This window comes from Thermobia domestica, unplaced genomic scaffold (assembly GCF_964235325.1).
Source record: "Thermobia domestica unplaced genomic scaffold, izTheDome1.hap1.1 HAP1_SCAFFOLD_685, whole genome shotgun sequence".
Lineage (NCBI taxonomy): Eukaryota > Metazoa > Arthropoda > Insecta > Zygentoma > Lepismatidae > Thermobia > Thermobia domestica.
In genome coordinates, this window is record NW_027656395.1 from 55,378 (window position 1) to 81,785 (window position 26,408).

A 26,408-nucleotide genomic window follows, 5' to 3' on the forward strand; every position below is an offset into this window, starting at 1 on the left:
TTAGTCAATACTAGATGGAACCATATACATTAATTCATGCGTTCCTCCACTGCAGGTGATTCAACATGCAGTGTCAACTGCAGAAAAACGAACATTTCCAACACACTATGTTGTTTGAATCTAATCGAAATGCCAGACTCGGAGGCCGCCAAAAACATTGTGCAGAGCACAGCCATTAGTGACAAGAATGCCCAAAAGTGCTATGCTCGTTTCAAGACAGGACAAGACAAGAAAGAAACACAAGAAAACAAGTATCTCAATGTTTTTAATATATATTACGCATGACTAAAGATTTTTTTGACGCACACACATTCAGGTTCTCCAGCGTTGTTACGGTAAGTTATGAATTTTGGACCGGGTTCAATTTTCGGTTAAGCTCATAGGTGCTGATTCGTTGTTAAATCGTAGAGTTGTCCCTCAATTCTGAAAAGAAATATTTAACTACAAATACCTAGTAAATACCTTGAAGTCACTGTCACTTCAGTACATTGTGTTTTTCTTTTTCTCAGTTTCTTTAAACAAACCACAGCTTTGACTTGGAGGGAGGCGGGGCGTTCACTCCTTTTATATCTTGATAGATTCCAACCCCACATAATAGGATAATTCTTAAGCAAAGGAAACACACGCAACATTTCAAGATTTTTTTAAAACACTTTTCGAAATTAACGCACGCCTCCGAAAGTTACCCTAAGTGCATGATGAATTCAGCACTTTCTCCTTGATCATTTCAATCCCCAGTAGCAGATACAGTTCGGAATCTTCAAAGTTCTTGTCATGTTTCATAAAACCTTTTTTATTTACTGATTTATTTTATTCGTTATTAAAGATAGAGGTAATTTCATACTCTCGCTCCTGAGTGGCTTCAAACCCAAAACAATACAAATAATTCTAAAGTTTTTAAAGAAAATTCAATAAAAATAGCTTTATATATATATATATATATATATATATATATATATATATATATATATATACACGAACTTCATTATGAAACATATCTTTTAAAATGAAAGGAGGGAGATAAAATCAACCCTTTATTTCTAACTGGTTTCAACTTCATGCAATGGAAATGATTAGTAAGCCTCAAACAAAATTTATGCCATATTTCATCAAAACCCGATAACTCTATTTTCCCACAAAAATTGTCGTTTTGTTATCGGACGAAAAGTAAGCCACAATCCACCGTAATGGTAAGCACTAGAAAAATGGCATTTTGTAGATAGTAAAGGTATGAGGAAACCGTCTTATGCGTATTAAACTGACGAAATCTGTGGATTCTGAGGGAAGAACGCATTGAAGTTTTTGAAACATTCTTGAAATGAAGAATCGTTAGATTTTCACTTCATGAAACTTTTTAAGACAATATTTATTAACAATAAATTTTACGGCTAAACAACGATGTAGGAATAAGTGGAGTATGTTTTTATGAATCGGAAAATATTCATGACTTTTAATAAATTGACATTTTAAATAATAGAATGGGATATTTGTACTCTACGAACTCGATGTATGTTCTTTCTTTGATTAATTGATTGATTCATACATACATACATACATACATACACATACATACATAAATAAATACATACATACACACACACACATACATACATACATACATACATACATACATACATACATACACACACACACACATACATTCATACATACATACATACATACACACACACACACAGAGAGAGAGAGAGAGAGAGAGAGAGAGAGAGAGAGAGAGAGAGAAAGAGGAGTTGAATTGAGTTTAACGTTCCTTTCAGCAGTGCGACTATATACGACGGGACCAACTGATTAACGTGGAATCCGAACTACATGATCTCTCGCTGGGAATCGAAGCCAGGTCTTCCATGCCAAAGGCGCGTATGTTAACCGCTTAGCAACGAATTAGCTCGCAGAGGAAGAGAGAGGGAGAAACACTGTGTAGAATTTTACTTTCCAACTTGAAATATTAGAAAATGTTCCGGTTCCCGAAAGCTAATTGGAAAAATAATTTGTTGCTGACTAACTTTCCTCTACTGAAATTCAATTTTGTAGCTCTATGTGCAGTTAAATATAGTGGAAAATTTTCCACCAAACATCACTATACATAATATCCAAAATTGTCCGGCTTTAGAAAAGTTTTTTCCACTTGTTTCTACATCGTGATGAAAATTTTCCGATGTATGAAAATTCCTTTCACTTGTTTCTACATAGGGCTGAAAATTTTTCGACCCATAAAAAGTTCTTAATTTTTTTCATATAAGACAGAAAATATATCGATTCATGAAAAATTGTTTCACTTGTTTCTACATAGTACTGAAAATTTTCAGATTCTTTAAACGATCTTTCACTTTTTAACACTTCTATATATGAATTCAACCAATTTTATGATTGCTGAGGAATTGTTACTTGATTACTGATATTTTTTTAGAACGGAATATTTTCCGGAAAAGTATAGCGGAAAATTTTCCGAAATGGAAAATTTTTCACCTCACATCACTATTCACACATCACTAGTACTTCTAACTAATTTAGTTTCTGCAGTGCTTACCATTACCGCGCTACAGTGAACTGCGCGTTAATTTTTGACCTACCTCCGTATATGCGTAAGATAGAGCTGAATTTGCCCCTTTTCCTTAAATGATTTTACTCCTCCTTTCCACAAAAGGGTTAAATTTGGGAAGTTTCAAATAAATTTTGCGCCAAATTTCATTAAAAGCTGATACTGCTGAAGTTATCATGGAACAGAAAGCAAGACACAAAGTGCCTTTCATGTTAAATAGCAGAAATAAGCTTAAAATTGGAGTAACTTTGATTTACCTGTTGGATTTGCCACATTTTTCTGTTTGTCCTGGTCCCTTCTTTTAAGACGATCAGCAAATTCATCCCTCTCCTTCAAATCACGAAGTCTATCTTTCTCCATTCGACTGTAGTCACCGCCTGACACAGAGTCAGATCTTGATCGCTGTCGACTTTCTTTTCTCTTGGTTCGTTCTCTATCGGAGTCACTATCAGAATTATCCCTGAAAGAAAAAAACACAATCGGAACATTACACTTGTTTTATATAAATTTTAGTTTTATGTACTAACATTGTGCCCTCCAGGAAAATGGGCTAAATATCTTACAAAGGAATAACAACAACAACGTCCTGTAACGCAGCGGTAGAGAAAAAAAAAGATTGCTCTACAACTGGTTTGCTGAATTAGAAGAGACTAATAAATACTAACGAACTACAACTTAAATTAACCAATGCAACCTTGCCCTCTAGCAAAACACTACTACTCGCCTTCTTATCTCATTCAATTGGTGTTGTATCATAAATTCCTCTATCTCTGCATTGACAAATTAAATACCTTCCAACTTTATATACACACGTACATATATACTTCAGAAAATATGACAACAACCTACTTTATCTAACGTTTGATTTTACTACAAGTCAACTTGATCATTTTAATTGAAGTATTCTTTAGAGAGATTTTAAAGAGATTACCTTGGTATCAACAGCAACATCAATTTATTTTGTGCAATTATAACTCTCATGAGTTTGGCTAAAAGTTAAGGGCAACGCTATGAAAAACACAGAAACGTTAAAATTAGTGAAATGACGAAGTGGAAAAAATAGTATTCCGAGAAAGCTACAAAGCCGTCATGCTGTGATCTGGAACGACGCTCAGCTCAAGAAATGTGAATTCAATCACTAAACCATTGTGTTCTTCCGTATCAATTAAATACAATTATCAATAATGTAGCAGAAATCAAATCTATTTTCCATTAATTGGAAAACAGACAAGCAACTTGCCAGAATAGTATTCACGTGGAGGTTTTTGCTTTTTTCTCCCTATTTCTTTCTCTAATTGTGTTTTTACTGGAGAATTAAAAATGTTCACCCATAAAAGACGCAGCAAAAAGTACAGAACTGATATTCACGATGTACACAGTATATGTACGATTTAGTTGGGCAAGATCACTCAGATGCAGCTTTGTAGCGGATATTCAAACAACACTTAAAGAAGAGAAAGAAATAAGTGATCAGTTTAAAAAACGTGGCTAAGCAATAATGCAATCTCAAAACCAAATCTCAATTTCATTAGTTAATTTCAGTTGATTCTACCATCCGATCTGTTTACTTAATTTGGAAACTGCTACTATGGACGATGTGGTTAAGAACAGTGAGTTATGCTGACTGGTTGCCGTTTTCTTGAATAGTGTCCATATGCACACTAACAGCTTTCGAATATGGAAGTTACTTAATTTACACTACAGTGACCTATAACATCTCCTTGAGACCGAAAAAAATCTTAAATTCAATCTCTCCTGGACTCCACGAGCTTCCGAACGCAGGCGATATCAAGAATCATAGCCATTATATTCAGCTATTAATTCATTAAGAAATAATGCAACTAACCAAGTTTTAAGAGTAATTTTACAATTCTTTGCTTTCCCTATGAGGTTCCACAGATTTGAATTAGGTTTCCAAATCTAGACTCTGTGGACCAGTCCTGATGTGCGAATGTTGAAGATGTTTATCATTCCATTCACACATTTTGAACCTGCTTGAATTGCTGTCCTGATACATTAGTACATTTGAATTACACTCTCTTTCTGAAGTAGAGGCTTACAGAATGTACAACTTTGTTATCCTGAATTCAATGTACAGAGGTTGTTCAGTCTACATTTGGCCAATTTCGACTTACCTAAAAATTTAGAAGAATCCATGGCGCCAGGTCCGTAAGTGCTCGATGTGTTTCCCTTGGTTCCTAACAATAGCCCAACAGCGTAATTTCCACTGCAATAGGTTTCTCTGAAGAACTGGGAGGGGAATCTTGTCCCATTCCCTTTGCACAGCTTTCCCAAGTCCTTCCACAGTTGTCACACCCCGTTTTCCCAAAGCCCGCTTTAGCAATCCAAATCCACAATAGCCCATAGGACTTGCATATGGAGATTTAACAGGTACCTCATTGAAAGTTATCACCTGTATACCACTTGCCTCCTCCATCTCCCTGTAGAATGCGAGGGACGATCGTGAGGTATGTGATGAGGCCTTGTCCATGTGAATGCGCATTGCCGTCATTTCCGTACATTGTTGGAATCTCATGCTCGTAGATCGGCCGCATGATCTGCTCCTGAAAATACTGCGAATTTATTTTGCAGTTCTTCGCCACCCTACGAATCTTCAGTTTACCTCGGTAAAAGTAGCCAGTAACGACCATGAACCCTTTTGGGAAGGATTTTTTACACACACGGACCCACCTTCTGAAGTTCTTGGTGCCTTTCTCTCGGTACATGATGGCTCTCGGTTTGCCGCAATCGGAAAGGTAAATCCATGCTTCATCGGGTGTTACGACGTACATCCACCTTTGTTTTGCCAGATGCTGTTCGTACAGCTTCCGGGCGTTACACTTTCGTTCCTTTTGGTAGGCATCCGTGAGAAGATGGCCGCGAGCTTTCATGACTTTTTCCAGCTTGAGTTGATGGTGTAACGTCCGGCTCACAATCCCAAAGACACGTCAAGACGATTAGCCATACACCTTTGTGTTGGCGGATTTTCTTGGATTACCATTTTGCGAAGTTTCCTCTGCATGGTGAAGGTGGCCTTCGTGCATTCCCGCTTCCTAGGCTACTTCGTTGGTGATCCAAATGGTGGAGCTTCGTTGCCCTTGTACTTTTTAATAACATTTTTTATTGCAATTAAACTGATGTTGCAACCATTCTTCTTGCACTGTTTTCTAATGACAGAAACACTAAAGTGGGCGTCATAAAGAGCCGCAACATAGCCTTCCCAAAACCGGCTTAGTTTGGGCGGCATTTTGGTCACAGAGCGGAAACCCACACACTTGGAAACAAATTTAATATAACACTCACAACAATGGTCCTGTTTTGTGCGTTATTGTGCGCGGAAAAACAACTCCGTTCCCAGAAAGCCACTGCACAACACTGCAGGACGCCACGAGCCAGGTTGGCTGAGCCATTCTGCCCGGGAGGGGGAAGGGACGAAATCGGTCAAACGTAGGCTGAACAACTCTGTAGTCTTTGTCGATTCAAATGTAATAAGATTAATTTTTATGTAACTGCAATATCTGTAACGGCAGTTTTCATGTAACGGCAAAATAGAGTTAACTTCAGCTTAAGAATGTTTAATACAATCCTCAATCAAAGCATGACGTTGTCTGAGAGAAATGCATCTCCTAGCATCGTTCGCGTACACCGACAGATGAAATCAGCCCTCTGGTGTTATAGTCCACAAAAGACTACGACTTGCCGGAAGGATTTTAGTTGGATAATGCAGAATCTACACATCGGGCCTCAGAACAGTTATTTTTGGCTTTCTGGAAAAAGAATTCGCTACTTCTTACTTCAAGGAGTTCCTTAATTCTCCTCATAAAGTCGCGCCACCCTCGGAAATTCTATGCCTGCACCGGTACTACATACGCATTAACAATTCAGTGATACAAGAGCACCTAATTAAATTACAGTTTTGTTATTCCGTAGCTGTGTCTTTGCATAGCTGATAAAACGGTCTCTTCCACAGTAGATAGTGAATATCACATCTTCATGATATACAGCTCCCTCAGAAATCTTTCAAAATAGGTTAAGGATCTACACTGCTGTCTACAATATTCTTACCGTACATTGCTACCCGGTTTGCAGTCATCGCGTGAAATACAGCTGTAATCCGTACAGTGATTACCTTCTTCGAACCGTCGATTTGTTACATCAATACGACAGTACTTTCCGTTACAATTGCAAAGTCCGTAACTAGGCAGAAAACGAAATACAAGGAATTAAAAAGTTCTTGCCGTTTTTGACGTTTCACTAGTCATGAGCTCACAAAGAGGAGACGAAATGACGCACGTACCTGCCAAGCGGTCAGAAGTTAGTCTGACCATCGATCTTCAGTAATACAGGCACGTTGCGCACATATAGCAATCATAGCTTGCCCAGTGAAGAACAAAAATGGAGGAATCGAAGCAACTTGTTCGCATATCTTTGTTTTATGTCTTATGTTAAGTGGGTCTGTCAGCTACCGCATCAAGTCGCCGCATAGTGTCGTGAAAGAATGCACCGCCAGACAGTGGTTCCAGAAATTCCGTTCGGGAGACGTGAGCCTTTCGGATGAACCTCTTAGTAGTCAACCTCATGTATTAAATGACGAGGCCCTGAAAGCAGCCATCGAGGAGGACAATGGATGAGCTTGCAGACAGGTTCCATGTTTCCGCTGAAACAGTCAGACTGCACTTGCATGGGATAGGGAAGTCATACAAATTAGGCAAGTGGGTATCCACACATTGTCGGCAGCTAACAAGGAACAATGGGTGACAATCTATCTTTGCTCACTCGGCACTTGAACACATTCATCTTTGATCGCTTGCTCACTGGTGACGAGAAGTGGGTCCTCTATGACACTCCCATTACCAGACATTAGTTGTCACCATGTGGCCTTGTTTCTCACACTTCAAGACCACCTTTGCACCCACGAAAGGTTATGCTCTCTGTATGGTGGATCTGTATGCAAATGATGCACTAAGAGCTCCTTCCACCTGGTCAGACCAGAGCTGCTGATCTCTGCTCTCAGTAGTTACCAAGGATGCACCGTGTATTGTGGCAGAAAAGCCGGCATTGGTGAATCGCAAGGGTATGCTCTTCCTGCACGATAATGCCAAGCCACACATGGCAAAGAGAGCCCGGGAAACCCTTCAGCAACTTGGCTGGGAGACACTGTGCCATGCACCATATTCACTGAACCTTTTGCGAACAGATTACCTATTTCATTTGATCGACCTCCGTGGGAAATCCTTTGCAAATAAAGGATACATGCGGAATGCACTTATGAACTTTATGAATCCACAACCGCAGAGTTTTATCACAAGGGTATTATGCAGCTACAGAAACGTTGGCGAAAGGGTTGGATGTTGATGGAGATTATTTTGAAACCTACAGGTACGCACTGCCCACTGTATTGCTCTTTGTTTATCATTTCTCTAGAATGACAAAAACTTTTTGGTTACCTGGTAGATCTTTTCAACTACTCATTGAAGACTGGTATGAAACCCACTTCACCCAGAGATAAACATACCCCTTGACACAATCATTTTCGTTGATCTATGAATCTCACAATATACAATAATAAATTACGCATATAACAGATAACGAATAAAATAAAGCCGATTAAATGTCGTTCTGGGATTTTCTTTTTGTGGAAGAATGATTACATCCGGAGTGCTAAAAAAATAAATAAATTATGTAATTTCTTTTTAAGCACTCAGGATCATATTAACATAAATGTAACATATTCTTCAAAAGAATTATAACCTTCATTTTCCATTCAATTTCAGATAGAGCCAAAAATGAAATGAAATCTTTGAGTTTTACGTCCCACGGTTATGCCGGTTAGGCTAAAGGAGACGGTGATATTGAGTAATGAATGAAATGGTGGAATGAAGAAAGTGGGAGGAAACGGGAGAACCCCGAGAAAACCCACGCACACGGTGTTTGTCCACCACAAAGTTCACTTGGCGGGGGCTGGGATCGAACACGGGACCCCAAGCACCAGAGGTGAACGTCAGATAGAGCCAAGGTCAAATAAATTTTTGTATTTGTTGTTTCAAACTTTCAGTACAAAAGTATCACATTTTTCGATCTGACGTCTGTTTTGTAATATGTAACTGGCGATCACTCCACTGAACCAGCTGCCTGTTTGTTTAGGTCTTCATACAGACTGTTGAAACGATCGTCCTTTAAATACACCTTGTTTCAAAAAGAATATATGTATTTCGAATGCATATATTTATTAAACTTTAAGACACACGAATTTACGAACCTCTCAAGTTCATATTACAGTTCAAAGTTCAAATTACAGATGTTCAATATGTCCTCCATCAGCGACAGGAACAATATCACATCGATACTCAAATTCCTCCCATACTCGGGCAGGCAAGTCCAGCGTCACTGATGTTATGGCAGTACGGATCCGGTTCTTCAACTCTTCCAGGTTCTGTGGGAGTGATGGTACATAAACGTTGTCTTTAACGAAACCCCACAGGAAGAAGTCACAGGGTGTCAAATCCGGTGACCGTGGAGACCAGCTGAGACATGCTAAGTCGCCAGCTCCTTGACCAATCCAACGGTTCGGTAGAGTTTCATTTAGATATTCACGCACTTGCTGACTCCAGTGAGGGGGGTGCCCCGTCTTGTTAAAAAATGAAGTTGCCTTCGTGCAGCCTCGGAAACAACCAGTTTTGTAACATAGCGAGATACTGCTGACTGTTAACCGTGTTTCCATTAAAGAAGAGTGGGCCGTAAACAGATGATCGAGATATCGCACAAAACACATTGACTTTGGGCGAATCTCGTACATGTTCATTGACTGCATATGGGTTCTGTAGGCCCCAAATTCGAACATTTTGTTTGTTTACCTGACCACTAACACGGAAAGTCGCTTCATCACTAAACACGATTCGTTGTGCAAAAGTGTTATCATTGTCAATAGCATCCAGAATCTCGTTACAAAATGCCACGTTTCCGTTTGTCATCAGGACGCAGAGATTGTAACAGCTGTAACTTGTACGGCTTCATAACCAACCGATGTCTCAAAACACGCCAAATTGTTGTTGTCGGCAATTGTAACTCCTGACTGGCACGACGAGTTGATTTTGAAGGACTACGTTGGAAAGTAGTTTGAATTCGTGCAACATTTTCTTCAGGAACAGGAGGGCGGCCAGGAATCTTTCCTTTACATAGATATCCTGTATCTACAAACTGTCGATACCACCTGCGAATGTTCCACCCGTTCGGTGGATAAATTTGGTACCTCAACTTGAAACATCTTTGCACTGTAATCACGGAATAGCACTTCGCAAACTCGAGAACACAAAATGATTTCTGCTGCGGAATTTCTATTTTAAACATATGACGGTTACCAAGCAAAACAGAAGATAAATGACATCTAGCGGCTATTAATATAAACTAGACTATGTATTCGTTTCTCTAATAGCCGAGCCGAGGCGCAGCGATCGACAGTTTGGACAAAATAACTCTTCGTAATACATATATTCTTTTTGAAACAGGGTGCACTATAACATGACATAAGACCTAAAAAAGGCCAGCGGGAAAGTTCTGTATTGGTATCTACGGAATAGAAAGAAAAAAACACACAATATATATATATATATATATATATATATATATAATCAAAATGATAGTTGCAACGATAAGCTGATAAATTTTCAAATGAGAAAGGCAAACTGTTTGAATAAAATACCTATGTCTCTTATTCCAAAGCAAGGAATTGTCAAGGTTTTCGAGACAAACATCTGATGAGAAAATATTTATTATTACTAAACTTTTCATTGCTTTTAAGATTAACTCACCTTCGCCGTTTCTCTCTATCATGTCTTGATGATGACTTGGTCTTGTCTTTATGCTTTCCCATAGCTACCTGCATACAAAAAGCATGAGATAACATTAAATTTAAAGTAACTCAACAAAAACTAAATAAATAACTAATAAATTGATAAACATATCAGCATATATACATCTTCATATGTGATGTTACTACTAATGTTCAGATACGTACCCATTTAAAGTAGGATAATTAAAGAGTTGCAGCACGTTTAAGAGACACCAACCTCTTCCACAAGCTCTCTAATGGCATCTGTAAATAGCATGATTTGTTAACACCGACACAAGCTTATAAGACGAAGAATACGTGATGTTTTCTTCAATCACACAAAGGTACACGAGTATAATGTTTTTCAGTCAGATGTTCGAAGTCAGTCAGATTTTGATTTTAGTTTACTGCTCAGATTGGATACACACAACGTCCGAAATGCCCTTCTAATTTTTAAACCAGTTGAGGCATACCAACTGATCGGTATTTTACAAGCTGGGAAGGAATAGTCTTGCTATTCTGAATAACATCGGTAGCTGGTACAGACTTTTAATTTCAATTGGTACTTTGTAATGCCCCGCGTTTCGCGAAGACATTACAAGCTAAAAATTTAGTTTCGGAATTTATTTGTTTATAGTTGGTTGTGAGTTGTTAATAATTTACTACTAAGTTATTGAATTATCAGTTACATTTGTTTTGTTGTTAACTGGTTGTGAGTTTGACGAACAGGGTCTAATTCTGCACCATAAAATTTCAACAAACAAAAAGGAGAACGTAAATAAAATTAGATTATATAAATTATTCTTTTGTTATAAAAAAAAAAAAAAAAAAAAAAAAAAAGTGGCATAATTTGTTAAACTATTAAGTAAAAGTACTAGTTTTCAAATAATAAATTGTGGAACTGAAAACGGCTGGAAGATTTTTTCAAACATATGACGATTTGAAGTGAAAAGTAAAACTATAATTATACCTAAAGTTTATTTAGAATATTATTTAAGCAAAATGGAAATTGAAGGCATGAGGTGCTAATAGTTGAACCCACTCCGGATTCTCACTAATAAAATCAGATGTTTTGTAATATGATCTAAATTCTGGTTGGTACTTTATCTAAATTTTAAGTAAATGATGACCCATTATCTGTCTCAAAATTAGCAGATGGTATTGCAAGTCTCACCAAACTTTCTACGTAAGATATTGCTGATAAGATTAATGATGATGGTGAAGATGTTTGAAGTCGACTAGAAGATATACACATATTTCATATGTAGTGCCATCTTGGGGATCTTGTGCTGGAGCTGTTTTCTTTTAATTGCTTGAGTATGTTGAGGTATGTTTATTTATGAGTAGAATAACGCAACGAAGTGAATTGAAAAGATGAAATATTTTATTTATGTTACCGAAGATTGTTATAAAATAATGAATATTGTGAGATAAATAAAAATTCTATAGATATAAAATAATGAAAAAATAATAATAAAAGTCTACGAAAGCGAATATAATGCATAAGCATAATGTTTACCAAACAACATATTAATCAGCCCTATTCCCTAATAATTACAGGATGAGCGTTACAAACTACGTCAACAAATACAATATATATTACATTACAATCGAAATGCTAAATAAAATAAACAGTTCAGTTAGAATTGTGTTTCAAACCTAGCGACTTACTTATCTATTCACTAATAAATTTAATACCACCACTAGTAAAAGTAAGAATTACTGAAGAACATCTTACTTATTGTATTACTTCTGTTAATTGTCTTGAACTGTACATTACTGGAACTTCTGTTTATGAACAAGTCAAAGATAAAAAAGAGAAAATTAAATATTGTGCACAGATAATGTGATATGTTGTTTATGTGAATATTTATGTTTTGTATATATGTATGTCCTTATTTACCAATTTTATTTCAGGTCCAATCTATAATATTATATGTTATATTCTGATCAATGTTTTGATAATCTAATTAATATATGTTCTTTCTGAATGTAACTATGGCATATGTTCGATTCCTTGGGGTACAGGCTCCCTACATTGAGAACTTGGATGCGTTACTGTTGCTTGGAGCTATGCTCTAAGCTGGCGACTCGAGCCATTCAAAGTCGCCTAGCACGGTTTTCTTTGAATTGTGCGTTGGACGACTTTAATCCCCCCCCCCAAAAAAAAATCTATTTCCGTTGCGCATTAACATCATAAGGAAGAGCAGGACAACTTCTTTCTCTCCGTCTTTTCCCACGTGTTTTCCGTTATGACTATACAATTAAATTCACATTAACGTTATTTCAAAATTTTCTTTAATATATTTTATTTCAAAATGCATTTCATTAAGATTAGACAAGGCTTACTGGTCTTATAGCTATTATAAATTTTGTCTATAAAATTTAGTTTACCTTTGGACCTCAATCAGTTTCTTACCTCAGACTGCAAACAATGTTAATAATATAGCAAATTAGTACACTTTGTCCCAAGATATTGAAACATATCCAAATAAATGGTAATAAAACATGAACCAAATTGCCCTAGGTGACCACTACAAAGCATCAATGCTATCTAACCGAGTGAGAGCAGGAGCGTAATTAGGATGGGAAGGCGAGCGGTAGCGAGGGTGCGTCCATATAGAGCACGCGCGCAAACGGTAGTAGGTATACGCATTAACGAGGATAGTGAAAAAACAGTATATATGTTATAAAATGCATGGCTTATGTGCAGCACAGCTTTGGGGTAGACACTAAATTTCATCAAAAAAAAAAAAAAAAAAAAAAAAAGCCAAAATGTACTAAATTAGGTTAAATGTCCCTCTTCTTTTCTGTACTTTCAATTTATTTCCACACTTACGTTGAAATGTTCCCCTGTTTAATAGATTGTTCGCATGTCTTTCACGCAATTTCAACAACTGACACTCCTTATTCTTGTATAACTCGATAGAACTTAGACATGATATGACACAATCTTGTTATTTACGCACCATTTCCACACTGCCTTCTCCATAAATCATAACAAGTGTACCGTGCTGTTCACCAAATAGTCCCTTCCGCCTCCATATATAGTGCCGCATACAATATCAAAAAAAAAAAAAAAACTAACAAGTAATTTCTTAACGCCAACTATTCCCCTTACCGTACTTTCACTCACTCTTCCTCACAAACCAAAATAAATTTTCCAAGTCATCTGGTAAATTTTAGGCTTAAGTTTAGAGTTGCCCCTTCAGTATGAAGGTGCCCTTGGACTTTGCAACATACAAAAAAAAGTACTTAAAGTATTAAAAATTGTTATATTTCACTTAACTTCAGTACTCCGTGGACTTCACAAAAATTTAATAGGTTTTCTTCATTATTTTTGCGCATCCGTTACACCTGTTCGCCATATTTTACAACTACCGTGCTGCTGAAACCTTCCGCGAATGCTTCCACATCCGGCAAATAGTACTAACTTCCACATATCTTTTCTCATAATAAACATAACTCTCCTGCCGTACTTACATACCTAAACATCAAATAAAAATTTAAAATTATCATTTCTTACCTCATTTCTACTGTAAATTTTCTTGATTTTTACAAAAAGCAGAGGGGTATCTCTAAACTTAACCCAAATTTTCTAAAATTAGTCCGGCCATACAGTAGTAAACCCTTAATTTCTAAGCACTGCGTACTTTGTAACTTAACAGTTCGAAGGTACTAATTTTACACAATAATATATAGATGGATACTGATTTAGGACGGAGCATAGGAAGCATGAAAATAAGACATATTTGGGTAAGTCTTTACTTTGACTCCAACTGTGACTTTAATCGGTTCTTATAGGTTCAGTTACTTCCTGGAACTGTTTGTGCGTGAGTCACTTGTTAGAACTGTTCGTGCCTTTGGTGTGACGTCTTAGTTCATATTTTTCCCACTAGGTGTCTGTGTAGTCATATGGTAGTTGGTTAGTAGTCACATGTTCTGTGTGCATGTATGTGTGTGCTGCTGTTTGTGGCATGCGGGAGCGCGTAATTGAATTGGTTGAATTGAGTTAGAGAAAACCTATCATAGTTGTGGTCTAAACTGAAGATATTTTCGACGTATTCTAAAAGTGGACGTTTATTGGTTTCTTGTTTGTAATAATAGCAAGTGTGCTCGGTTTAATAAAACGACGTGTGTGCGGAAAGGAACATTTTTCAGTAATGTTGAGTATTGTGCATGTGTTCTTGGTATCTTATTTTTTCGTGTGTGGAATCAGCAGTTATGAGTTCATTATTCATGAGTGTTCTCCTATGGCGAAATGGTGAGTGTTTTCTTTTTTTAATTCATATTATTTTTATTCTTTATTTGTTTTGCATTTGAGTATTAGGCAAAGTATTTGGTTTGCTGCTGCTTGTCCTATTGTCTTGTTGAGATGTAATTTTTTTTCTTTGTCATGCACTGATTTATGATTAGAGACGAGTGGTTTTTTTTTTAATTTTTCCCTTCTTATCTTAGCTTTATAGTAGTGGTGTGATTATTTATTATTATTTTGGATGTTTTTATGGTACTTGAGCGGGGGGGGGGGGTTGGGGGGCGGTAGCCCCCCATTTAGATCTCAAAATTCATAGTCACCGCTTCACCTGAATTGATGTTTAGTAACATTGTGGCCCTTGTACTTATAGTATAATTCTTAACTTCGTATAGTAACATTGTGGCCCTTGTACTTATAGTATAATTCTTAACATCGTACATTACTTTCACTGTGTTAGTAATTGTAATCGATTCATGTGATCCGGTTGAAGTCACAGTTGGAGTCAAAGTAAAAATTTGCCCATATTTGTAATTAACAGTGAATATTGAAGTCTTGAAATTAAACATGGGTAATTGTAGGTAAAATATATTGAGGTAAAAACAGGTAAGTAGTAATATAACGTTGAAAACGGGTTCATGTCGGTTTCATCCGTCGCCGCGGGAAGGTTCTAGATTACTGGTCCCCCATGTAGGTTAGTCGATGGGTGGGTTTCTTCCTGTACTAAAGTTTATACATTTACACAGTATTGCCGAGCGAGAGATAGCGAGTGAAGGCGGGTTAGAGCCCCGCAGGGCACGTTGTTTCCTGTCTTTATTACTGCTCAGTGGGAAGGGGGACCAGTAATCTAAAACCTTGCCCGTGTCCGCTATCTGCAGCACTTAAGCCGGCTTAAGTTTAGAGTTGCCCCTCCAGTCTGAAGTTGCCCTTGGACTTTGTAACATAGAAAAAACAGTGCTTAAAGTATTAGAAATTGTTACATTTCACTTAACTTCAGTACTCCGTGTGTTTCACAAAAATTTAAAAGGTTTTCTTCATTATTTTTGCGCATTCGTTACACCTGTTCGCCATATTTTACAACTACCATGCTGCTGAAACCTTCCGCATCCGGCAATTAGTACTAACTTCCACATATCTTTTCTCGTATTAAACATAACTCTCCTGCCGAACTTACATTCGTAAACATGAAATAAAAACTTCAAATTATCATTTCTTACCTCATTTCTCCTGATTTTTATAAAAAGCGGAGGGGTAACTCTAAACTTAACCCCTTAAGCCTATGAGTTTTACACTGTAGTTGTTATGGAAAATTTTCGTGTACAATATTTACTTGTAAAAGGATAAGTCTTCTTAAAGTGAATGTGCACCGAGGAATTCGTAAGAAACAATTTCTAAACTAGTCACAATAAATTACCTGATAAATGACAAAATTTTAACGGTTTTAAGCCTGAAAATATTGAACCTACTCTGCGGCATAAAGATCCACTAGTCTTATTCTATGAATTAACACAACCCAAAAATTTACGTCAATCAAATGTACTGTACATTGATAGCTTAGTTGAAATACAAACTGTCATTTGACATTTTCTTTAATAACGATTATTTTTATTACTTAGAGGCATTTTATTTAACAGGTTAATATTAGTGAACGTACCTATTATTGGAAACACTACTTTCGTCAATTATATTCGCTATAAAGAATTTTCGGCACTATAGAAGTTTATATATAGATAATAATATAAACGTACCGCGTACGTACGTTTACTTTCTTTTTTGTTATAGTCTGTGTGCCTTATCCATTTTCTTCCTCTTCTTTCATTTACCATGAGCAAGGTTTTTCAATGTCAACTCCGATTTGCTTGAAGCTCCAGGATATATCGAGTTACGTTGGGGATGAAAGAGGTAAACACCTCCATAAAGTGCGAACATAGGACAATATGACACATTTAGCAAGGCCATAACTAGCAACGCATAATGGACATTTGCTTGAAACTCCTGCAGTAAATAAAGAAATCAAACGTAGGACATACATGTTTTTCTATATATCGGATAACGTGGGGATAAAAGGGGTAAACATAACATTTTAGTAAGACCATGACTAGAAACGAACAACGCAGGTTTCCTTTAAAATCAGGGTGGATTGATTTAAATCGTTTTAAATCACTTGATATTTTTAATAAAAATCGCTGATTTAAATCAAATTCCGAAATAATTTAAAGTGAAAGTAAGAAAAGTCCCGTTTCTGTTCTGTTATTTCGATTATGGAAGATGATTGAAGCAAATTCACAGCCGTGAAAAGATCCAAGACTCCGATCCGCTCCTCCGAAAATCAACAATATTGATAAACATAACGGTTTTGTTGTGATAAACAACGGGTGACGTTGCTTCTTACCATTATGCAATATCTTCTTTTATTAGCTGCGAGTACTTGTAATTTCTACCTTTTTATATAAAAACGCAGAAAAATGTTTATACTTTAAACACAGCATTCAGATAAAGTTTTTTATGCTGTAAGTTAAACTTTATGCATTCATATTAAAATATCTCCAACAGTTCTGTATTCTTTCGCGAAATAAGTAAGTTCAAATTTGCTGCCATGTTCACATTTATGCTTTATACATAAATACCACAATTCGTTGTGCCTCATGGTTACCGAAATATGAAGAAATAAGGAGCGACATTATAGGTAGGTGGGACTAGAGTACTAGACGGCACATTTTTTTTTTTTAATAAATAATAAAGTTTTGCCCTTTATTCAAGGTGAATGCTAAAACGACGCTAACACTACCTTGTCGCCGAAAGTTATGAGGTTAGCGTCGTGTGGTTTTTAAGAACAACTGAAAATCGAACGCGCGCTGGCTTTTGTCTTCAACTTAAAGAAAATCGTCTCGCAAGTGAAGCTTGGGTTGCCCGTATTGAAGCTTGCGCTACACCCTAAGCAAAAATAAGTTTTTGTGTATAAGCGAAAGCGAAATAAAATCAAATAAAAGCGACAGGCAAGCTTGCGGCAAGCAAGCATGTTGTCTGGGAAGGTTTCGAAATATTGTATCATTAAGTATTTTAATCAATGTTGCTTTATTTCTACACTTGGTAACAAGTCTTATTATATTTAAAAGAAGAAAACAGACCTGCAAAATGTTTCCCGATTCCAAAGGTTGGCTTGGAGGTTCGAACCTGGTTTACTTTTTTCCGAAGATACCCGAAGTTGGACTTGTTGCCGAAAAGATACTCGAAAATTGTTGCCTCACAACAACAATAAAGAGTGAGGCCGTCCTTTATGAGACAGAGTGTACATAAATAAACTGTGACTACATATAAGGTAATGGTAAGAACAGCCTTCAAATATGTTAATTAATTAAGTATTATCATTACGAACTTAATATTAAGACGCAAATAGGCTAAGGTAATGACTTATTTAAGGTATTTCATGATTTAATAGTGTGTAATTTTTAAAGGAATTTTCATACTCATCCTTATTAGGATAACCTTCACATCAGAAGGACGACAGAGGGATCTCCTGTGAAACATCCTCTAGCCAGAAACATCCATCCATATTATGTGAGCAGAAAAACTGGAAAGAGTGTAGCGTAAGAGAAGAAGAAATAAAGGAAAGTAGTACACCTCCGGTCATTTGAAGGATGTTGTTCCAGCCAGTAAAGTACGTGAACCTGTACATGTTAAAGAAAAGGATACTGGAACAAAATTAAAGGGGACAAAGAGATTATTTTTTACTTATTCTGGGAGTTGGCTAATTATGCAACACAAAACACCTTACCTCAAGCAAAATATGACAATTTAGAACACGAAACATTCCTTCACAAAGGAACAACCTTCCAGGAGATCATTCACGTTTTCCTAGAATTTGAAAATTTATGTTGTTAGTGTGTGCGAGAAGGCTTTTCTTGAGAAAACAAATACAGCTACTTCAGGAACAGATCAGGAACGTCACAACTAAAAGCGACGGAAGGGGTAGGCATCACAATTCCGAAATATGCCAATCACTACGGTTGGAGCCAAACCGCGAACAAGCAGTACCTGGACTACAATCTCACAATAAATGCTCTGTATGGCACAAAGGATGTTCCATGGTGTGCATCTCAGCAGGTAACGTCCATTAGTTCTGATAGATTCCGAAGGTTTTTTTTGTGTGTGTGAGGAATTTTGTATAGGGTTTAAGATACGTAAGTCAGACACCTGTTCTTTTTGCGACTCGAATGAAATAAAGTTGTATCATGCTAAATCTGTATATGACGAAAATACCTTGGTAGGCAGAAGTCACTAAGGAAAAATCTCACCTATCTCTCACGGCTTGCTTCTTCAAATTCTACTAAATATTTTTCTCTTTGAATTTTATTGAATTCGTACTTAAAGCGTAGAGTGAAAAAAGAGTGTTTCCAATTTCTAAATAGATAAAATTATACGAATACGGTACACAATAACCACATTTCAACTCTTATTAATATGACCTTCGACTAAAATAATCGGATGAATAAAGATAGGAAATTAGGACTACTAGAAGGACATCATATTTGCATTTTGAATTTAATGGTAAATATTATTTATAAACTACCGTCAAAGTGCTGTATGGATACACTGCTAATGTTGGTAACTAGTCTATGCCTATGGATCTACTGCTCATATTGGTGAATTCTTACACTGCTGGTGAGTAGTTGCATTATCCTGCCAGCGAGAGTAGATGTCGCTGCAAGCGCGACAAACTTGATACACTTGTTACTCCATGTAGTTACCAATCTTGCCGTTAGGCTATGTGATCTGTGTAAATATTATGCCATCTGCGTTAATTTACAAAAAGTCCTCCCAACTCCAAAATTAGTAGAAGAACTCTGGCTGAAGTTATAATTTTGCAGTTCATGATTATGCCTTGCACATTGGCTTCATGTTTCTGTGAAGTGAAAATACAGCGAAGCGCAGTTCTTCTCAAATTTCCAATTGTATACTGAAATACGTTATGAGAGATAATGTGCACTGAAAAACTACATATTATTAGTGACAATTGCAAAGGGCAAAATAAAATTTGGACCTTGATTGCCATATACGATGCCCTGATTCGTGTGGACGACTTAAGAAAGTGTTTCATCATTTTCTACTCATACAACTGCCATGCTATCTTGATTTTGGCCGCATAGAGCTGTACACACATAAGCATCATCCCATCGTGTATAGAACAGGTGAATGGGTAATCAGCAGTGCAAACAGAAATAACAAATTTCATGTAAAACGCATGCAGCAAACTGACTTCAGGGATCTCACAGCACTTATATCATCATTTACCTAGAAAACAACCTCAGGCAACAAGGAACCTCTCGAGTTCTCAGAGGCATCCGTGTTTAAGATGGAATCGGGCACTTCCCATGTTTCGTGCCTGAGCTGTTCGTACCAGAAGTAAGCACCTGTATGGACTACGTGCAACCTAAAGAAACGAGGCCGTCCAATGCAAGAAGTGAACCTAAGTGATTTTTGTCATGCAAGTACCAGGAAGAAATTCCCATTGATGTCCGGAAATACTCTGACCTCATGTCCCTGCTACAATGGCTACCTCAATATACCATAATTTTTATCGTAGCCTTGTTCCGACGGAAGTAGATGGAGAGGAGAGTGTAAAAATGTTGGATGGACTTTATGCATGATGCATAAGAAGGGTCTACCTTGGTTGAATTCAATATAATTTATGACCTGCATTAATATGCTACTATTTGGTGTCAGAACTCATATCATTGTGACTGACACTACACATACATGAAATTTGTGAACTTTTTTGTTGTCCTTACATTTTTGAGTTTTTCATTATTATGTATGTTGTTGTTAACAATATAATGGTCATGTATTTCTGTTAGTTGTTATTCTTCAGAACTGATACCCAACATTCTGATGCAATAAGGAGCTAACCAACAATGAATAATATTAAACTTCAAAAAGGATAAATTTAACCAGCTTTGCATTTTAATTGTACGTACACAATTATGTGTCTACATAAACTGGAAATTTTTGTGACGGTTTTCGACTGAACTGCACGACATTACAAAAAATCTGATTGATGGATTTTCCAAACTTTCAAATGTAAATATCTCGAAAACTTTTTGACAGCTTTTTATTGCACCGAGCCCTTCATATATATACCGTATGCATTATAGTAGAAACCTCTCTATTACATGTTATGTTTAATCCATTGTAATGCTATCGCTATTAAGAAAGTTACATATATATTCCCAAATTTTAGTTTCGTTGTACTGTTATGAGGTTTTATGTTATACATACTACTGCTTATACGAGAGGTAGAGGGTCTACTCTAAAGATTTTCGTTCAATGTTTGCACGCAACAAAGATTCCGAAAGATGTTTTTTTTATTATTATTATTAATAATTAATCAAAGATAATTTCTGCTAAACGTACAAAAACCTAATTCATTGTCATTTTAATTTTATTGATTCGTAACAGGGTTTTAGGATTTTTGATCATTTTTTTATTTAATAATTTTAAATTAGAATTAATATAACTAACTAATAATTTTGAGAATGATCCTCTCCTTTGTTGGGAAATATGTTTTAATGGTTATTTTACGCTTTTTCCCCAGTTTTTAAAATGATCTTGGACATTTCAAAGCATAGGACGATACCCTAAATCTCAGTTATACAAATTTCACTCTTCCGTATAGCAACAGAATGTAGATTTTGCGTGCTTTTGACACTTTTATAATTACCTTCTTTCTCTAAAGAAAAGCAATTTTGATCATTTTTACTCTTTGCTCATCATTTTGTTATGAAACTCTAGGGGCTCTTACAAATAGAGATTTTGTGCCTCTTTCCTTCAAAATTTGACAAATATTAACAGTGAAAGTGACACATAAGAAGAAATATTTACAATTGTGTATTTTGCGGAATTCAATATTGTATCCCTATTTTGTGACGGTGGGATCCTCCATCCTGTTGAAGGATGAGTTGCATCCACCATCAACGATACCTTACTAGATTTGAATTAGACAATTGACCTTCCAATAGAAGCTCAGAATATTTCTATTATATTAGAAGGTATTACTGGGTTTTGAATTTCTTATTCGTACCAAAGTTGGATCCACCCGTATTAAGCAAGGAGGCTTATAACCAAAACAAAGACCCCTGACTGCGACGTTAATCTCTTAGGAATTTGGGAAGCAGGCAACTAAAGATTAACCGCATGTGTAGATCTTCATGGGTTGATATCCACGAAATATTTTCCATCGTTGGAATTGCATACAGTTGTGTGCTCATGAACTGGCTGCTAAGAAGCAATTGATGTCTGTGTGTAACGCATTTTGAAATTTCATTCAATCGCAAGTTGTACTTCAATGAGCTAACTTGAAGCCAATATAAAACAATTTTAACATACCACGGGACGTTAGCTTGTGTTAATATATAACAGTATTATAGTTCTATGTATAGAAGAAAGTGGGGTAGAACCGGATAATCGAGTCCAAACTGGGTACCACTCTTCAAAGTGAACGAACGCTTTCCCCTCTCTAAATACGTGTACTAGTTACTACCACTTTAAGAGAAGAAGCGGGCATTATAGCAATCACCTGCATCATTTTTGTTATGTTAGTGATGCTTTTTGCGTTTTCATGTGTTTACGTTGTGATTCTTGGATGTTAGATCTTCAAATTTTCTTCAACGCCTGGTGCAGAGAATAAACAGATAAATAGCATCATACATCACTTAATAAGGATTGTTTTGACACTACGTAATTGTATGTAGTCCTTTGCTAGTTTTGGTAACATGAGTAACAAGTACAAATGGGGTGAAGCCTGATATCTACGGTGGGTCAGAATCGGACAGTACCGGTTCTACCCCACTAGTTTCTGTAAGTAACTCTGTAATCTGAAAATCACTGTCAGAAGTATTTCAATAATTAACACTACCTATTATTATTTGTATTGGACTTAAAGGCCTGACAATGATGCAAACTAATCGATTTGTAACAATAAAATCTATAAAAATGCTAATCAAGTTTTAACAATTGTATTAATTAACCATACAAATCTATTTTTAATAAGTTAATAGAACGCCAATAACAAAGTAAGAATGATTGCTGTGAATCTCTAAAAGTGCCCCAAAATACATTCAAAATCCTTAAAAAAAATAATAAATTCGCAGATAGAAAATGTATTGAGCCTAGTTCAAATATAAACTCAAGAGTTTGGGACTACTGTGTATTTTTCGTCCTGTTGTTTTACACACTTTACGTTTGTTTTCTTTCTATTCAGATTTGAAGATGCCTAGAAATTACAGACGTCGAACCGACAATCATGGCGTCAAGAAACTATAAAACAAACCAATATACAGATGGTGATCAGAAAAATGGAAACACCTGAATGAAATTGCAACTTACCAGATTAATATGGTGTCGGGCCACCTTTCGCCTTCAGAACAGCCTTGATGCGACGTGGGATGGAGGCATAGAGGTCGTAAATGGTAGCAAGTGAAATTTTACACCATTCCTCGTGCAGGGCATCGGCCAGTTCTGTGAGAGAGGATGGAGGTGGAAATCGTCGCCGGAGTCATGTTTCCAAGACGGACCACAGATGTTCAATTATGTTGAGATCTGGTGATTGGGCGGGCCAGGGGAAGTGTTGAACTTCATCCCGATGTTCCTCAAATCACGCTGCAACAACGCCAGATGTGTTAATGGGTGCATTATCATCCTGGAAGATGGTGTCATTGTCCGGGAACAACATCCGGACCATAGGATGCAAGTAGTCTCATAAAATTGCGACATAATCGTTGACAGTGATTCGTCCGCTACGTGTGACCACAGGATCCAATGAAAACCATGATATGGCTTCCCACAGCATCACCGACCCGCCGCCATGTTTCACAGTTGGGCGGAGACACTGCAGATCATAAGCTTCTTTGGACGTTCTCTACACATAAACACGGCCCGTGGTTGGGAATAGGGTGAAGGATGACTCATCCGACCATATCACACGTTTCCAGTCCTCAACGGTCCAAGTTGCATGGTCGCGGCACCATTTGCGGCGTGCGAAAGCGTTATGGTTCCTGAAGAGCGGTTTGGCCCGTGCAACACGACCCCGTAAGTTCATGTCATGTAATTCGCGGCGGACTGTGATTGTCGAAACAGGGTGGGGGAGGTGCTGATTGAGTTCCTCCGTCACTTGCTCCGCAGTGGCATGACGATTCTGCGTGACAATGCGCTGTAATACCCGGCGTGTCCTGTCACTCATGATTTTTTCCGCCCACTGTTCCGCTTCCCCGATATGGTTTTCCCGTGTGTTGTGTAGGCCGTCATCACATTCGACACTGTCCCACGCGACACCTAACACAGTAGCCACTGCCGTCACAGTCACTCCATATAACCGCGCACCAACAATTTGCCCTCTTTGAAAATCTGAGAGGTCTCCCATTTTACACTACCTCCGTCTGCTGCAGCCACTGGACACTGCTGTTCCACTACGCCTGACGTAGTATGGAGACCGACCTAACATACCACCACCAGCGGTCCGGCGCTGTGGGCGCCACGACACCACTGCCAACCCATACATCTGACGTGTTGCCAACTACAGGTGTTTCCATTTTTCTGATCACCAGCTGTATCTGTTTCCAAAATGACTTTTACCACTAAACATAAAAAAATGTTCGTGTAGACAAGGTCCATTGCCAGGGCACTACAACAAGGGAGGTAAGATAATCTTTGGAGGGGCTAACTGTAATTAATCTTATATTCACTCATACATAAAAACAAGCAAATCAGAGTTTCAGGGGGCTGAAAGTGGTCGCACTAAGCTGAGGCCCGTGGCCACCCCTAGCTACGATTTGAAGTAGACTATAATTCGAATGTACGTTAATAATAATAAAAAAAGCTATTTTTATTTTTACACAAGATCTATCCCACATGTGTTTTCAGTTTTAGCATTCAATTTGACTTTTGTATTATAATGTTATTACGCTGTAAATAATAGAGCTCCGCAATTTGTAAGGTCATAATAGTAAATATCAATAAATATTTGTCTTATGTATAAATTTATATCACTTTGCTAGTAAACGTTAGCTCCCATACGCCATCAAACTTTAACAACCTGGTTCTAAGCCTTTCCGCTGCTAGTTGTTTCGCCCGAGTCTTCGGCGTGCTGAAAACTATAGGTGAAAATCATACTTAAACTCTCTAATTATTTACATTTTTTAGTTTGCGCACAAACAACCCAAAACAACATATTTATGCAATTACACAAGGACTTCATTATACTCGTACATAAAATTATGGTAATTTGAATTGTTGAGTAAACAAATGATAAAACACAGTCTCCACAGACAAGCAAACTCAGCTAGTGAAATATATTAGCGTGATAACCAGTAGTGTCATTCAGCCAGTTATTGAAAGTGTGTCTTTATCTCCAGATCTAGTATTTACGAAAAAAAGTCCCTAGTAGTGCTACTAGTTTTAAAAAATTAATATTCAAAATATCAACACAAAAAATGATATATGAATCAGGATCGTCATTCTAGATTTTGCCAGGGGAGGGCAAGATTGTCTATTGACATAAGAATTTCAAGTTTTTCTTTTATATTAGTATACAAATTATTAAAAACCATGTGATTCTCAAACTCACAGAGGACAATTGATCTCCTGCTCTCACCAAATGATACCCCCGGAGAACATTGTAGACATTCGAAACTGATAAATAGCTGACATATATGACATATTGTTCATAGCCGATTATCAAATAGATCAAAGAATTGCTCTACGGCCTCAGAAATAAATGTTTGCGCCCTAGCATAAGAAAAATTCAACGACAAAAGTCCAATAAATGAAGTTGTCATTAAGGAGATCGAACACTTCACGTTAAACGTTTCTAACAAAGGAAGACTTTTTGATCGACACTTATACAGGGATTGTGAGCGTACAGTGAACATACCACACACTTTGTCCATTCTTCTTTTTAACAATCTTCAGAAAATAATTCTTTACAGCGAAAACGTTATACTTCGTTTGCATTTTCATATAACACGTAGGATCATTGTAGACATTCGAATTTGATAAATAGTTAGCATCTATTATTTATAGTTAATAGGTGGTTCAAATAAATCAAAGTACCTTGTGATATTCTAATTGATAGTTAGGTACGAAGGAATTGCTTCAACGATTTTTTTTCCTTATGTGTCTTGTTCATGTATCTTCGAAAACGGATTCAGTATTATTCCTTTTCTAATGCTTCTTGTAGACGATCCAAGAAAACTTGAACAAGACCATTCAATACCTCAAATTTACACGTTCAAAGGAGTATCGTTCAAGACACTTGAACAAGAGTCTCAAATGGTCTTGAAACAACTTTTACACGATCAAGAGGTATTGAATCATGTTTATATACTTATTGATAGATGGCAGTCCAAAACAAGTGAATGAAACTATGAAAAAAACGAAAGCAAAACTGCGTACTGATTTAGTTCAGACCTGCACATGACCCTAATAGCATGTTGGTTTCCAGCAAGTCTTTCACTATATTTGATTTTAACTTGCTAGACTTTCCGTGCACTGTATACCTACTGCAGGCCTTTTGAAAAAATTACCCGCAAATGTCGTAATTTGATTTTCACTTGCTAAATTTTACTTGCCTCGGAGGCTTGCTACAACTTTGTAGCAAGTGTGTCAGTTCTAATTTCTACCAACAGGTACCACTAAAGTCTAATCTTAGAAATCTCCCCGCTAGGCCGCCATTTGTAGTAAGTGCAAAGTGTGTGAAGCATTAAAACAAGTGGATAATT

General features: G+C 36.9%; 1 protein-coding gene across 4 annotated transcripts in view; it reads right to left on the bottom strand.

The window, feature by feature from the left end:
• Nucleotides 1-16,580, bottom strand: part of l(2)37Cb (DEAH-box helicase 16 lethal (2) 37Cb) — a gene marked incomplete at its 3' end in the record, with an annotated part of 65,095 nt that extends 48,515 nt beyond the window's left edge. Inside the window, 4 exon segments of one of the 4 annotated variants that reach the window (XM_081747805.1) lie at nt 2,815-3,017; nt 10,366-10,433; nt 13,674-13,872; nt 16,292-16,580. In XM_081747805.1, the coding sequence (XP_081603931.1) occupies nt 2,815-3,017; nt 10,366-10,433; nt 13,674-13,733 (331 nt within the window). 4 annotated transcript variants of the gene reach the window in all.
• Nucleotides 16,581-26,408: the final 9,828 nt, after the last annotated feature.